General features: G+C 53.3%; 1 protein-coding gene across 2 annotated transcripts; it reads right to left on the bottom strand.

The window, feature by feature from the left end:
- Nucleotides 1-2,552: 2,552 nt before the first annotated feature.
- S1PR2 (sphingosine-1-phosphate receptor 2) lies at nucleotides 2,553-9,833 on the bottom strand. Of its 2 annotated transcripts, none has more exons than XM_016153600.2 (2): nucleotides 9,664-9,833; nucleotides 2,553-5,055 (listed from the first exon to the last, which is right to left on the bottom strand). In XM_016153600.2, exon 2 carries the CDS (start codon nucleotides 5,011-5,013, stop codon nucleotides 3,955-3,957), a length of 1,059 nt encoding a protein of 352 aa, XP_016009086.2. In that variant the 5' UTR covers nucleotides 5,014-5,055; nucleotides 9,664-9,833; the 3' UTR covers nucleotides 2,553-3,954. The 2 variants fall into 2 exon arrangements, with proteins under 2 accessions (XP_016009086.2, XP_016009087.2); XM_016153601.2 differs by lacking the exon at nucleotides 9,664-9,833 and adding an exon at nucleotides 9,066-9,559.
- Between the last annotated feature and the right edge of the window lie 1,188 nt (nucleotides 9,834-11,021).

The raw sequence follows: 11,021 nt of genomic DNA, 5'->3' as shown, positions 1-11,021 counted from the left end.
TTGACAGACGGACGGATGGACAGACAGATGGATGGGTAAACAGACAGAAGCCTGGACTGCTAGTAAGTAGTCACTCAGGACCAATTTCCTCTGAAATTCTTATATGAGAAATCCATTTCTCTTTCATAAGTTACTAAGATTTTGTGCTTCCTGTTATTTGCAGGTGAGGCTAATCTTGTTATTATTAAAAGAAATATTCCAAAACCCATGAGGTGAAATGTAGAAGCTACCATGTCATTCATAATGACTATGAGAGTTATGAATTTTTGTTGAATTGGTGGCATAATGCCAAGAGAGTTCAGCTGCCCAGAGGCTGCAGAAACCAGTGATGCGCAAGGTGGAATAGTTAATGGCCACATGTGACTATTTGCATTAAATTAATTAAATGAAATTTAATTCCTAAAATTTAGTTCCTACATCACAGTAGCCACATTTCAACAGCTAAATAGCCCAGGAGTGGGCAGGGCACATATGGCAGAGTTCCATCAATGCAGAAAGTTCTGATATTATGGAGTCTAGAACTCTCTCAGAATACGGTCCCAGGACAATGCCTGGTGGTGCTTGGTGAAAAACATGCATTGCTGGGGTCACTCTGGAATTACTCAGAGTCTCTCACTGCAGAGCCTAAGAATCTCCATTTTAGCAGTTCTTCCAGGTGATTTCGATGCTTTTTAATATCCAACAGCATTCATAGGGAAAAAGGAGGTGAAAGTTATCTAGTATACCTGAGGGTTGTCCCCTTCTGTTCTAGGCTCCAAGATTTGAGAGATATCAGCAAAGCAGATCTTCAGACCAGGATACTGAGGAAGGTCAGATGTGACTACAATTTTCAATCAAGGACTGCCTGGGTTCAAATCTCCACTCACATGCTACATGACCTCGGGCAGTTCTCTAGACCTCTGTGCCTCCGTTTCCTTACCTGTCAGAGTGCTGGCGATAGTGCCTATTCTACAGAGTACCGGAAAACTGTTGCTTCCCCTATTTTATTTTCTTTACAGTACTTAACACTCACTGAAATGATCATCTTTTGCTTTTGCTTTCATTTGACAAACATGTATTAGGCACCTACTGTGTGCTAGACACTGTTCTGGGGCCAAGCAGTGAAGACAGACACCAACTCCTGCTGCTATGGAATTGGAATTCTAAAGGGGGAGATAGATAATAAACAGGATGAAGCAAAATGTGTAGCATACTAGAGAGTAGAAAGGGAGGCAGCTAGGATAAGAAACACCAGAGGCCTCACCCAGGTGTGATATTTTAATATAGACCTGAAGGAGGAGAGAGGAGTCACAAAGATATCTGGGGAAAGATCATTCCAGACAGAGGGAAAAGCTGATGCAAAGGCCCTGTGGTAGGAACATGCCAAGTGCTGTTTAAGATGCTAGAGACACAGTGGTGATAAGACAAATGCAATCCTATCTTCTAAGTGTTTATATTTTAAAGGGAGGGGGAGATAAACTGATATATAATACACTGCAAGGTGATAAGCAGGCAAGGGGCTTGATAGAGAGGGAAGAACGCAGTCAGGCCAGTCCTCTTTGAGGAAGTGGCATTTGAGCATAGGCCTGAAGAGGAGACAGAGGAAGCACAAGGGTATTTGGGGAAATTTTAACTTCCACCTGGCCTGTGCCTATTCCTCCTCTCGATCTCAGCTAGAGCTCAGGTTTCCAAACAGAAGTTGTCTCTAAACTGCTGAGTTAGGGGAATTCCAACAGGGGTGCAGGCTTCTCAGCCTCTGGATGCTGCCTGCCTCACTCTTCTCCTACTGGCTGCCCTAGTATTTGTACTGGTCTTGCTGGGTGAGGCTTCAGCTTGGGGGCCTATGCTCCCAGTCAAAGCTCCCAATCTTCAAAGGAGCCACGGGGCCCTGTGCCTCTGGGCAAAGGAGTATGGTATCACCTGGAGCTGAGCTAAGAACACACTACCCAACTTCATCCCATCTGGGCTTCTCCTGGTTCTGGCTGGGGCTGGCTGGGGCTAGCTGGAGCTGGCAGCCCACACTTTCATGGCAAAGGAAGTTGAGGATCTCTCCTCTGGCTCAGTGGTGGAGCTGGCAGGATCTCAAGTCAGCCTGCCCAAGTTCAAATACAGACAGGCGCTGCCCCAACTGGTTGTGTGACCCTGAGAAGCTCACTTAACTTCTCTGAACCCACATCTCCATACCTCCTGAGGATTCATCTTTGTGCCTGGAAAGTGCTGGATAAAGGTGAGCCATTCCTCTGGGTAATACTGAGCTCTGGAGCCATCTGGGCCCATGTCCTCCAAGATCTGGAGAGGGACACCTACTTGGGATGGAAAAGGGGGGCCCCACCAACCACCGACTCTGTTTGAAAGAGTTGCTCTGGGGAAAGGCTGGTGTTGACCCATTTTCTCAGAAGCCACTGCAGTCCTGGCCTGGGCAGGACTAGGCTGGGCTGCACACACTGAATGGGAAGACTGACAAAGGGTGAGTTGTCTGGGCGGAAGCCACCCTCCGCTGTCCCATCTGCCCCCAGCTACAGGGTGTTAATGGGGGTACTGCCACCTTAAGCCTAAAAAAACAACAAGCATCAGAAAGAGAAATTGAACTGTTTATTGGCCTGGGCCTGGTCTCAGGCATGGGACAGTGGAGGAGTAGGCATTTGGGGAGCCGAATGAAGGGAGACAAACCCCCAACTGGCTCCTTGCCCCCCAGAGACCACCCCCCAACCTTTGAATTCACAAGAAATCATTTGGAGGCATGAGATTTCCTTCCCCAAGGTGAGCTGCAGTCCAGCTCTCAAGCGAGATGAGCCAGCAATGACAGGGTCCTTGTGGGGCCAAGCCTCTCCCTTCTTTGGCAACGTCAACACAAACATGAGGAGACAGAACAGCATCCATTCTGGGAAAAAATGGTAGGGACAGGGGGTTGCAAGCATCACTCATATGCACACTCAGACACTGACAGACACACATAAATATACATTTGTACCGTAATGACCCTTCTACCTATCCACAGGATTTAGCAAAGTCCTTCCAGGGCAGTTGAGAGGAGAGACCCCACAAGTGTCTTCGGCATCCCCACTCCCTGCTCTGTTCAATACAACTCAAAGGAGGCACAGTGAGCTCAAAGCTGCCCTGCTTGGGATATCTGGTACCTTGGCTGGGGCTGGAGGTAGGTGTAGCTTGGGGGTGGTTTAATTTTGAGGGGGTGGAAGGGTCCTGGGCTAACAGCTTCCTCAGAACTTTCTCAAGTTCTGTCCTTTGTCACTGAGAGACCCAGAGCCCTCCTCAGCACCCCAGATTGTTTTTTCCAGCCCTTGATGATTCATCTGCACCCCAAATAATGCAATTGGCCAATGAGGTATGCAAATGGGTCCAGCCCCCCCACAGCTGCCCCATGGTTTCCTGGCATCTTGTGGATTAAGAGGAAAGGGAAGAAATGGCCAAAACGGCAGCTGGTGACATTTGAGGAAGCTGTGGATTTGGGCCCTGGGAACTTAGCTGGGGCCATCTGGACAGGCAGGGAGGAGGCCTCCAGCTCCCTGGGACAGTGGTTATATGGAAGTGGCCTGAGGTTTCCAGGAGAAGGTGGCAAGGCCAGTAAATTCAGAGAAGGAAGTCTGGCACAGGGTGGAGGATCAGACAGTCATGAAATGAAATTCTTTGTACCAGGCTATAAATTGCTCCTGCCCTGAGCTCCTCTTGAGTGCTTGGCTGCTGTCACCTGGGCCCTTTCCAGGTCTCTCAGACCTCCCATGACCCAGTTCTGAAGGGGTCATGCCAACCATTGCACTGACTTCCAGGACCCTGCTGCAGCTCTGCCATCCACCTGGTCAGTGCCTGAGCCACCCATCCCAGGTGTGAAATATTTTCAATATTACCCAGATGTATGGAATGGGCCATCTTGCTTGGCAGCCCCATCTCTCTGTCCAATCACCCGGCGCCCCTCCACAGAGCTCTCTGCCGTGGCCTAGTTGTCAGCTCACTTGTCCCTCAAACCACTGTGTTGCCCTCCAGAATCGTGGGTGATGTAGGCATGTGGGTACCCCTCTCTAGTGAGCTGGAGCTGCAGAGGGGCAAGAGGCGGTGGCCTGGGGTCCCGCCCCGCCGTCCTTGCACCCCTGCCGTCTGCCGCCAGCACTGCAATGGCCGCAGTACCTCCCATCGCAGATCCCGGCTACACCACGTATAGATGACAGGGTTGAGCAGCGAGTTGAGGGTGGCAAAAGCAAAGAAGTAGTGGGCCTTGTAGAGAATAGGGCAGGAGTGCACGGGACAGGCATAGTCTAGGAGGAGGATGCTAAAGGCAGGCAGCCAGCAGACAATGAAGACACCTAGCACGATGGTGACCGTCTTGAGCAGGGCCAATGTCTGTGGGCCAGCCACATCGGCATGGCTAGAGCGGACCACGCAGTAGATGCGGATGTACAGAACTACGATGGCCAATAAGATAACTGAGAAGATGGTTACCACACAAAGCACATAGTGCTTGGCGTAGAGTGGCAGAACAGTGGAGCAGGCCTCGAGGTGACCCAGGCAGTTCCAGCCAAGGATGGGCAGGCCACCAAGAGCCAGGGAGATGAGCCACGAGGCCACGATGAGCAGCAGCATGCGGCAGCTCTTGTCACTGCCGTAGAGCTTGACCTTGGCAATGGCCACATGACGTTCAATGGCAATGGCCAGGAGGCTGAAGACAGAGGCAGAGAGTGTGATGAAGGCTGAGCCCTCACGGGCAAACCACTGTACAGGTGTCAGCCGCAGTGTGACAGAGCCTGAGAGCAAAGTATTGGCTATGAAGGCCACGCCTGCCAGCAGGTCCGAGGCAGCCAGGTTGCCCAGGAACAGATACATGGCCGAGTGGAACTTGCTGTTGCGAGCAACTGCAATGAGCACTAGCAGGTTCTCCACCACGATGGCACAGCACAGGATGATGATGAGGGCCGAAGCCACCTTGCGAGAGGGTGTCTCCTGTGTGTCCAGTGTCTCCTTGGTGTAATTATAGTGCTCCTGGACCTTGGTGGGGCTTAAGTACTCCGAGTACAGGCTGCCCATGGTCGGGCTCAGTGGCTGGCTGGGGCCATGAGGCTGTCGGAGCTGCAGAGAGAACAGACAGGCAGATAGACAGACAGACAGGTCAGTGCTGTGGCTCTGACTTTGGACAGCTATGTTTCAAGTCCTAGCTCCATCACTCTTCATTGAGTGACCACATGAAGTCAGAATTATCATGATCCCCACTTTACAGATGGCAAACCCAAAGAGGTCAATTCACTTTTCCCAAAGTCTCAAAGCTAGTAAGTGGCAGAGCAAAAGAGACCCACTCCAAAGCCTCTATAACATCTAAGCTATACTGTCCCTCAAAAGCTCCCCCAATGGCATAAAGGACACAAAGTGGACTTCCAGAAGCCTTGCCCACCCACCTAGAGAGTAGGCTGTGGGCAGAAACTGGTGGGCTTGCCTCTTTTCTTGAATACACTGGAGCCCTGGGCCACAAGCTGCCTGCCAACCTGGGTCAGCAAGATACTCGCCACTGATAGCACCAACCGCTGCTTATTACAGCCCATTGCTCTAGATTTCAGGCTGGGGCTAAGCCTTGAGGCCATGGGTGCTCCCAAGATAAGGTCTTGGGAGACACCAGGGCGGCCCTGAGGTTCAAGTATCCCAGAGGTCGCGTCATCTTCAAGGGCATAGACCTTGAAGACAATCCAGGATTCAACACTACTCTACCTCTAACATGATGTGGGACCTTGGGCAAGTCACCTAACATGTGGCTTTAATGTTCTCATCTGTGCAATCGGAAGAAGAAAGTCCACTTCCTAGGAGTGATGGGGAAATCTTGTTAAATAATGCACGAGGTACTCTTAGCATATAGCGAGCACTCAAAAAATATTCTTAGCTCCCTTCTTCTTCCCCTACATTGCTCAGAACTGGGTACTCTCCACCCAGTCTTTTGTGAGAGAATATTGGCTGAGCCAGGCAAGATTGCCAACAGCCTGTTCTCATCAGCACCATCTAACCCTGCCCTTGGACAGAGGGTCCCAGCAGGGAGGCCAGGGCACTGGCACCTCCCCCTCCCCAGTGAGAATGAAATCCAGATGTGAAGTCCCTAGAACAAACAGGGTGGAGTCCTTGATCCCCAGTCACATCCGGTGTGGGGAAAGCTGGGAGGGGGTGATGGGATGGGGGAGCCACAGGAGACGGGTCTGGGAGGTCCTGGCTGGGAGGATGGGGCAGCTGTGCTGAAATCATGTGAGCTGTGAAGGGGTGTGCAGCCTTGCGGGTAGTGGGGACGGTATTTGTTTCCATGAAAGCCTGAGTCACCCTCTCCCCCCCCACCGCCCCCCAAGGAAAACTGAGCTGTTGGGGAAAGGGGCGGGAAGAGGCGCGTGGGCTGAGGATGAGAGGCAGACATCATGGCCTCCCTCCAGCTTGAGGCGGGGGTGGTCTCAGAGGTGCTAGTGCCTTTCAGGAGAGGGAGCTAGGAGCAAGCTCCAGCTGTAAGCTAAATGGGGGAGGGGAAACCACGGGAAGAGCCCTCCCCAAGTCCCTGGAAACTCCCCTGGCAAGGCCTGGCAAGGACCACGTGCCCGCCAGGAGCTGCATTCCAGAAAAGTCTGGTTAGGCAGGTTTCTAGTGAGCCCAGGATTGATGGGGGTCTTCCGGGGTCGCTGAGCCATCTCTGTCCCCAGCCAGACAGAGGGAGCTGCTCCCCCTGGACAAAGGGACATCCGTCCTAGTTAAGGAACAGAGAAGGGCTTGTGTGCATCCCCAAGGACTGCCACTCCGCCCAGATCGCCACACAGAGGCCCCTTGTTTCCCTGTTGGATGGACAGGGCCTTGGGCACCCTGATGCCCTCTGCCTGTTGCAGCCCGCCCTGGGCTGACTTGGCCCAGGTCTGGCCTTAATAGACCAGCCTCGGGCCAGAAACAGTCCACACCAGGATTGGCTAATTTTCAATCCCAGGGTATTGAGTAATTCGCCTGTTGGCCTGAGCTTTATGTCCTCGGCATCTGATTGGCCTAGTTCAGAGTGCTCAGCTAGCACTCCCAAAGAGGCTGGTTCTTTCTAAGCAGCTGGAGCTCGCTTCTTTCCCAGGAGAGTTAAGGCAGTGTGGATGTCTCAGGGGAAAGTTTGAACTGCAGCTTGACCCCGCCAGGTCACACCCAGACCAGACGACCCCAGGCTGCCCTGGCCTACTGGGCCCCTCCTGGGGTTTAAAACTAAGAATCAAGGACCAGTCACAGGCCTGGGAAGCACCCTTGCCAGTGGGGTGAGAAGCCCAGGGCTGTCCCATGGCCACCACCCCTCCCTTTCTGACATGAGGCCACCACTCTTTCCAGTCTGGCAGCCAAGAGAAAGATTTATGACCCCTTCCTGCAGAAATAAGGAATAGGTTCAGCCCTTGAACCCCAAAGACTAATGAAAAAGTCTGTCTTCTTCCCTGGGAGGCACTGCACCCTCACTTTTTGCAGCCTCAGGAGGCTGTCAAGGCATCCTCAGAAGGAGGGGTGGCTCTCCTCATTCAAGAAGGGAAAACTGAGGCCCATGCTATCTCATCTTTCCCACTAGGATTTTGCTAAAGGGGGAGCTTAAGGCAGGTTGCCGCTTCCCAGAAAGGAAGCTGGCCTGGAGGATTGGGCTGGCAGTCGTCCTCAGACAGATACAGGCCTTGCCTACCCCTCCTCCCTCTGCCAGGCTCCCAAAACTAGCTACACACAGGACCTGTCTCCTCTTTACCTTCACCAAGGCAGCCCTGACTTCCTCCCAGAGGCTCAGTAGAAGCTATTGGTTTCAGAACCAGGGAATGACCAAGCTTGAAATGGAGGAAGAGGGATAAGTCACAGGGTTTGGAGGGAAGGGAATAGAGACAGATGAAGACTGTTCAGGGGAGATTAGGAGGGAGGAAGGCAGTAGGAAGCACAGTGGCTTCCAGGAGCACCTCCTTCAAGCTCCACTGAGGCAGGCCCTGTGGTTATGGTTCCCCCTGGTCACTCACTGATCCCATGCCTCTCCCCTAGGACAGCTAGCCCCCTCAACCCTTTCTTTTGGTTTCCGCTCAGCTGTCAGGCTCCCTTCTGCACGGCCATGCTCTATCCAGCCGCCAGGGGGAGCTCTTTCAATTTAGAGCTCCAATGTCACTCCTTAACTGCCTCCCCAGGGTCACTCCACTCCAACCATACAGACCACCCCCACCTCAGAGCCTTTGCCCCTACAGTTCCTCCACCTTGCATGCCCTTTTCCCAAAAGCCTGACCTTTCATATTTCAGTTTTAAGGTCACTTGGTCTGACCACCAGTCTATCATAGCCGCCTACTCCAGGCCCTTTCTATCACAGCATCTTGCTTTGTTACCTTAACAGTACTTGGCAATTTTAAAAATTATGACTGTACAATATTTCTAGTTTTCTGTCTGGCTTCCAGGGTAGACTGTAAGTGTCGGAGGCCAGGGACCAAGTCCATTTTCAGCCCCTTTGGAATGATGCCTAACATACAGAAGGTGCTCAGAACACATATAATAGATCAATGAATGGATGAATAAATGCACGCATGCAAGCATGCATGAACGAGGCCTCAGTGGCCCCAGAAAGTGGAGACTCCTAAACTCAGCCCAGCCCCAAACAACAGCAAAGGAGGCTCGAGCGGCCACTAGTCTAATGGCAGCGGCCCCCCACCCCCACCAGAAAACAGGACCCGCCCCCGCCTTCGGGCCAGTCTCGGCCTTCTTATCTGGCCGTGGAATGCGCGGTATCCACACTCCAGGCCGCTAAGGCCGCGGCTCCTCTCTCCCGCGACAGCCGCACGCTCCACATCTCCAAGTGGGATGGGGGGACTCCTCTCCGTCCCGCAAGGGGCCCAATATTCCCGGATGACTTAGGGGGTGTGGTAGGGGCGTTCCCAGCTGCAGTGGCACCGCGAATGCAGCACTCGCAACGCGCCGCGCGGGGGGCCGTGGGCTCAGACCGTCGCGCCTGAAGCATCTGACTAGGGCAGAGTCGGGGGAAGGGGTGGAAATCCCCGGGTGAGTCAATTCGTGCAGGAGGAGGGGGCGAAGTCCCGACGCTCTGCTGAGCCCGGTACCCAGCGTGATCCGTGCCACGCGCGCCTCACCTACGCCCCGTCCGCAGGCCCCAAGAGAAAGAAGCGTCGGAGCCACGCAGTCACGTTCCCTTTCCTTCCAGAAAAAAAGCCAAGCCCTCGCGAGGAGACTGAAGGAGACGAACTTCTCGAGGAAACTGAGGCAGAGAGCCAAACAGGCAGGAGGGGGCGACTGCCCTCTGCCGGGGGCCCGCCCCTTGGCTTGGAGGCTCTGCGTCGCACAGCACATTTTGCCCACGTCCAGCTGGAGTTTGCCAGTTGGGGCCCCCTCCGCCCCATACACACTCCCCAAACCCGCGTCCCCAGGCTCGCGGTCCTGCCTCCCAGTGTCCGGCCGAAAGCTCTCGGATTCTGCCTTCTCGGCGCCAACTTCCTGCCACTAGGGAAGGCGGGGAGCGCAGTCTGGGGGTTCGCGGCCGAGGAAGTGGGGTTGCCTGGAGCCGTGGAGAAGGAACACTAACTACTTCCTTAGTGCAGCAGGGGCACAGCGACACTTGCGCGTCCCGAAGCGCCCAGAGCCCCAGCCAGACGCCCCACCCCCAGCTCGGATATCAGGACTTCAGAAGACCAGGTCCGCCCTTTCTTCCACCCCCTCGTTGCGCACGCTCACCTGGCTAAGCTGGCCCGGGTCCCTGCCCTGGCCGGAGAGGCTTTGGCGTCTGCGTCCCCGGGACGGCCGCGGCTAGGGCTGAGGCTGCCCGCCGGGCTCGGATGTGTCCCGGGGCTGGGGACCCAGCGTGCAGGCGGGGCGGAGAGAGGCACAGCCTTGGCCCCCCACTCGCCCCGCCCTCCTCTCCTCCCCTTTCCGGATGCGGCAATAGATTCCAGATGTGACTGGTCTGCCAGGCTCTGGTAGGGTCCCTTTGTTCGCACCCCCCACCTCCGCCTTCTCTGCCCCTCCCAGCCCCCTCCCGTGAGAACCCGCTGGCGCATGACGTCATGAAGCCCCGTGACTTCACGTTCGCTCCTGGCCAGGTGGCCTGAACCTGAAATAGCTGGCTCCAAGTACTGCTATCCTCTTGGCCCATCTCTGGGACCGTGGAATTGGAGGAGAGCCATGAAGCACCTACTCAATGTTAACGCCCCGAATAGACATTAAGCCCCTACTGTGTGTTCATTTAAAAAATAAAGTTCCAACCATGTGCTACGCCCTGCTCCAAAGACAGAACTCGTTTGTGCCTTGCTAGGATTCCAGAACTGAGGTGCTGTCCCCTCTCCCTTATCAAAAGGGGCACCCAACAGTCTACCTTGCCTTTGTCCATGGGATGACTGTCCCGCTCTCCCTGCGGTGGACCAGCAGGCCCAGGTTGCACCCTGCCTTCCATGTTGGGACCAATCTTCTGTGGAGTTTTTGAGTTTCCCTCCTTCAGCCTTTTAGGAGGGGACTATTTGTGAAAACGCATACATAATCTGCTTATATATTTATTTACCAAATACACTAAGCATCTGCTATGCGCCAGACATTATTCTAAAGGCTAGAGACATATCAGGAGGGAACAGAACAGGCAAAACTCCCTGTCCGCTGCAGAGCTGATGTTCTACTGGAGGTGCACAGAATATCCGGAATATTGCAGGAAGAAGAAATTGGTGAGTTTCCCAGGAGAGGACCTGAAAGATAGGGGACAAGGCATGGAACGGAGGCTACTTTCGTTCTATGAATCCTTTGAACCTTTTGACTTTTGCAACATGTACATCCGTGCCCTATTCCAACAATAAATTAAATTAGAAAGTAAGCCTGCTTAATACTCAGATAGGAGGGAGGGGGTTAGTGCACTCTTCCATACGTATATTCTACTTCAAAAGAGCAAAATAAAGAAAAGGGATGTCTGCATTCCCATGTTAACTGCAGCATTATTCACAATAGACAAGATATGGAAACAACCTAAATGTCCCTTAATGGATGGACAGATAAAGAAGATGTGATATATGTGTATATTTTTCTATGTATATAAAATATAAATAATGGAA

Source organism: Rousettus aegyptiacus, unplaced genomic scaffold (genome assembly GCF_014176215.1).
Source record: "Rousettus aegyptiacus isolate mRouAeg1 unplaced genomic scaffold, mRouAeg1.p scaffold_m13_p_16, whole genome shotgun sequence".
NCBI classification, from domain to species: Eukaryota; Metazoa; Chordata; class Mammalia; order Chiroptera; family Pteropodidae; genus Rousettus; species Rousettus aegyptiacus.
This window is presented reverse-complemented; position numbering and strand designations above follow the sequence as displayed.

Coding starts and splice junctions, on each gene's coding strand:
- S1PR2 (XM_016153600.2), bottom strand. CDS start 5,013: ATGGGCAGCCTGTACTCGGAGTACTTAAGCCCCACCAAGGTCCAGGAG.